Source organism: Indicator indicator, chromosome 6 (genome assembly GCF_027791375.1).
Source record: "Indicator indicator isolate 239-I01 chromosome 6, UM_Iind_1.1, whole genome shotgun sequence".
Lineage (NCBI taxonomy): Eukaryota > Metazoa > Chordata > Aves > Piciformes > Indicatoridae > Indicator > Indicator indicator.
In genome coordinates this window covers 27,046,109-27,050,472 of record NC_072015.1, presented here as the reverse complement: position 1 = coordinate 27,050,472, position 4,364 = coordinate 27,046,109, and the positions used below count along the sequence as shown (strand labels likewise).

The 4,364-nt window shown below is 41.5% G+C and overlaps 1 protein-coding gene across 1 annotated transcript; it reads right to left on the bottom strand.

The window, feature by feature from the left end:
- Positions 1–263: 263 nt before the first annotated feature.
- Positions 264–1,223, bottom strand: MC2R (melanocortin 2 receptor). Its single transcript, XM_054381750.1, has one exon. It carries the CDS (start codon positions 1,221–1,223, stop codon positions 264–266), a length of 960 nt encoding a protein of 319 aa, XP_054237725.1.
- Positions 1,224–4,364: the final 3,141 nt, after the last annotated feature.

The following is a 4,364-nucleotide window of genomic DNA, read 5'->3' as shown; positions in this document are numbered from 1 at the left end:
AGCATAAACCTGAAATTGAAATGACTGAAAAAATGAGTTGGCAGAAGTTCATCTGTGGGGTAATGCACTGCTTGATGCAGAAGGTTGGCAAATATTTGCGCACACTCTTGTTTCGGTACATTCTTTGGTAGCCTTCTGAAAATCACTGCCTGCATCTTACAAGCAGAGTATTACTTCAGGCATAATCGTTGGCATTTTTAACTCTGCAAACTGATATTGCACAGCACTCTGCAGGTGTGCTGCTTCGTTTTTTTGTGGAGCATTTACCAGTTCCAGTTTGACCTGGCACAGCAAAACATCTTCTTAAAGGTGTTCCGTAATTCTGGGCTTCGGAATGCAAAAATCATGGGGTCGATGATCGCGTTGCACATTATGAGCGTCCCATTCACATGGAAAATGGACATGTAGCAGGCACAGTAAGGGTTGTGTGGGCAAAATCTTGCTAAGAGGATGTGAAGAACAAAGGGAGCCCAACAGCAAAGGAAAACTCCAAGGAAAATAGTCAGTGTAATGGCTCCTTTCATGTTAGTTCTCTGATGGACTGTGCTGGTTGGCAGCGAGGCAATCCTTTTAGCGTGAGATCGAGCTAAGAGGAACATATGGACATAGAGACATAGTATAAAAATCATCATTAAAGGGAACAGGATGGTGAAGGGAATGACTGTTGCTATTTCATAGGAGAAGAGGGCAATGGCTATGCTACTGCCAGCACAGAATGTCCAAATTATTGCTAAGATAACCAAGGCCCTTCTTAATGTCATGATATTGTGGTATCGCAAAGCATAGAAGATGGTGATGTATCTGTCTGCTGCAATGGCTAACAAGCTGAAAATCGACCCCAGTAAAGATAGAATGAACATAGAATCCATGGCATCATCCAGCTTTTTCTCAAAGTCCCCACGACGTGTCAAGTACCCCATTTTGCACAAGATGATAAAGATGTTCTCCAGAGTTTTGTATAAGCTACCTAACATGTCTGAAATGGCCAGACTACAAATGAAGAAGTACATGGGCAAGTGCAAGTTCTTATTCCTAACAACAGCAATAAGGATGAGCAGATTTTCCAGTATTCCAGCAGCAGCAACAGTGAAAAATACTTCTTCTGGCACTACAACCTGGATGCAGTCAGTGATATTTAAGGAGAAATCACTTAGGTTTTCAAGGGAAGGGATGTTTGTCTGCCCCGGGTGTTTGATTAGGTTGGAAGGTCTCTCAGTGCTCATTTCTTCTGGTTGTGGAAAGATTCTTTATTGTTTTTTTGGCCTTTGCTTTATTCTGAAGCTGATCTCTCAGACCATTCTTTTTTTTTGATGCAGCATTCTTCTTTATCTGGAGCGATCTTAAGGCTTAACTGAAATGTTTGCAATTTATCCTAAATAAAGCCTGTAGAAACATAAATGTCAAGAAGAAATTTACCACGTGTCTATGGCAAAAATAGATATTTGGAATGTTATATGTAGCCACAGAATGAACATATATCATCATCAGAGAGCAGCAGAGTTGACTTGGAGAAAATAAGAGCTGCTCCAGGCTTTGCTGAGCCTTAGAGGGAAACAAAGTGTAAACTCTTTTTTAGTTTCGAAGCAGTTTTAAAAGATTTATGCAGTTTACTTTACCTATGAGCATCCCTCTTTTACTGAAACTGATATTGAAATAGACTTCAAGAATTTGGCAATCTTTACTGGCCCAGCTGTTTGCTTGGAGAAACCCTGGCATTTCTCACAAGATTTGCAGTGTTATTAGACACAAATGAGACTAATGCCAAGATAAACATGTCTGGGACATGTTTACCACCACCACCATAATGTTGATGGTGAAATGAAGTGCCTTCAATTGAGATATGACCATTTGCAAATATTGATGTTTTCAGTGGCATGTTATCTACTAGAGAGAGGCCTCTTTTATTTAAGCTGAAACCATCTTTTGATTTGATGAACATATTTCCAATGCAGATTAAATGCAAAGTACAGCTTTTTCTCAGCTATATTTTACAGCTGTCTAAAAGACCAAATGTTTATTTCAGCATCAAGACAACATTTTCCTTTCTCCATAATGGTCCTAATCTAAACTACATCAAAGCAGTGACAAGTGGTGTTCCTCAGGGCTCCATACTGGGACCTGTGTTGTTTAATATTTTTATCAACAATATAGACAGTGAGATTGAGTGCACCGTCAGCAGGTGTGCAGATGACACCCAGCTGTGTGGTGTTGTCGACACACCAGAAGGACAGGATGTCATCCAGAGGGACCTGGACAAGCTGGAGAGGTGGCCTAGGTGAAACTCATGAGGTTCAACAAGAGCAAGTGCAAGGTTCTGCACCTGGGCTGGAACAATCCTCATTGTCAATACAGACTGAGGGATGAGGTGATAGAAAGCAGCCCTTTGGAAAAGGACTTGGAGCTGCTGATGGACGAGAAGCTGGACATGAGTAGGCAGTGTGAGTTTGCAGCCCAGAAGGGCAATGGCAGTCTGGGCTGTGTCAAAAGATGTGCTGCCAGCATATCCAGAGAGATGATTCTGCCACTTTGCTCTGGTGAGACCTCACCTGGAGTACTGTGTACAGTTCTGGAGCCCTCAATATAGGAAGGACACGGACCTGATGGAGTGGGTCCGGAGGAGGGCCATGAGAATGATCAAGGGGTTAGAGCACCTCTGCTATGAGGACAGGATGAGGGAGCTGAGGGTGTTCAGCCTCGAAAAGAGGAGGCTCCAGGGAGAAGTAATAGTGGCCTTCCAGTATCTGAAGGGGTCCTACAAGAAGGAGGGTGAGAGTCTGTTTGCAAGGGCCTGCAGTGACAGGACGAGGGGCAGTGGATTTAAGCTGGAGAAGAGCAGATTTAGATTGGATATCAGGAAGATGTTCTTTACTCTGAGGGTGGTGGAACACTGGAACAGGTTGCCCAGGGAGGTGGTTGAGGCCCCTTCCCTGGAGATATTCAAGGCAAGGCTCGATGAGGCCCTGGGCAGCCTGATCTAGTTGGGGATGTCCCTGCTGACTGTGGGGAGGTTGGACTAGATGACCCTTGGAGGTCCCTTCCAGCCTGGACCATTTTATGATTCTACAATATTGGAATCTTTCCAAATATGAGGCTTTTTAGGCTTTTCATTACTGTATAAATGAATGTGGTATTAATTTAGCTTGCATATTACCAATAAACAATCAGACCCACTTTTTTCTTGTCATTTTTATAGCCCTACTTGTGAAACACAGATGCAGTTGCCATTTGGAAAGTTACCCTTTTTGAACTGATATATTCTTCCTCTGTTTTCAAGTTTAAAACAGTTTTGTTTGACACTTTCGTATCAGTAAGTGTTGAAATTCCTTTGGACAGTTTTCATAGTCAAGACTGCCAAATGCCATAACAAGCTCTGTAGATATTTCAAAAGCAAATAGTCAAAAGTGCTAATTATTTTGTTTACAAAGCAAATAGTCAAAAGTTTTAATTATTTTGTTTACAAACAATGCTCTCTGCAGGTGTCAGTGGGTATCTGTAGTCAAGACAGACGAATTGTAGCTTGAATGTGATTAGGCTTAATGCAGATGAATGGGTCTGGCCACTTTGTTGATGGAAACCAGGTTTTTGTCCTGGGTTTGCTAATGTTACCTGCTGAGATTGCCAGTGAGGTGCTACTTGTGGTGAAAAATGTCGAGATTTGGACCACCAGCTGTCACGAATCCAACTGAAACAAACTCATCTAAGAGAAAGCTTCCAAAACAGTACCCAGACTGATCTGAAAACAAAGGCTGTGCAGTGGAATAAACTGTATTGCATTGCAGCATGTGTGGACATACCCAAAGACAATTAAGTCAGCATCTGTCAGGATATGAAGAGACTCAGCAATGTCATTGTAATGATGGTTTTCCTGTTCTCACCTAGAGCTACTGTCACAGTTAAGTCTGAGGATTTCTAATCTAGCAATCTGCACAGCAACTTAATTTTTACTCAACAGAAAGTTAACACGGACACTTCAGACACAGCTTTATTTCAGTGGGGTTTAAAAAGGAAACTCTATGGGTAAAAATGCATCTGCTGTCACTATGCTCTCACAACTGCATTCCAATAACGTTCCTTTGCTAATACAGTGTATCATGAATGGCATGACAAATTATATCAGCTGCTTAGAATGTTATAATAACTTCATATGAAGTACTGCATTTGGTTAAAGAACTTATAAGTGCAGAATGTATAAGTGCAGTCACAGTAAACTGAATAATTGCATTCTACCACTTAATGTTATTTTCAAACCATTAACAGAAAGCCAGACAAAAAATATTCTTATTTCAGAGATTTGGACTACCGCATATATACATGGCTGTTGTACACTGCTTTCATTAGGGTTCCACCAAGGACCTTACTAGTTA

Excerpts from the sequence above, each read along its gene's own strand:
- MC2R (XM_054381750.1), bottom strand. The coding sequence starts at position 1,223 with ATGAGCACTGAGAGACCTTCCAACCTAATCAAACACCCGGGGCAGACA.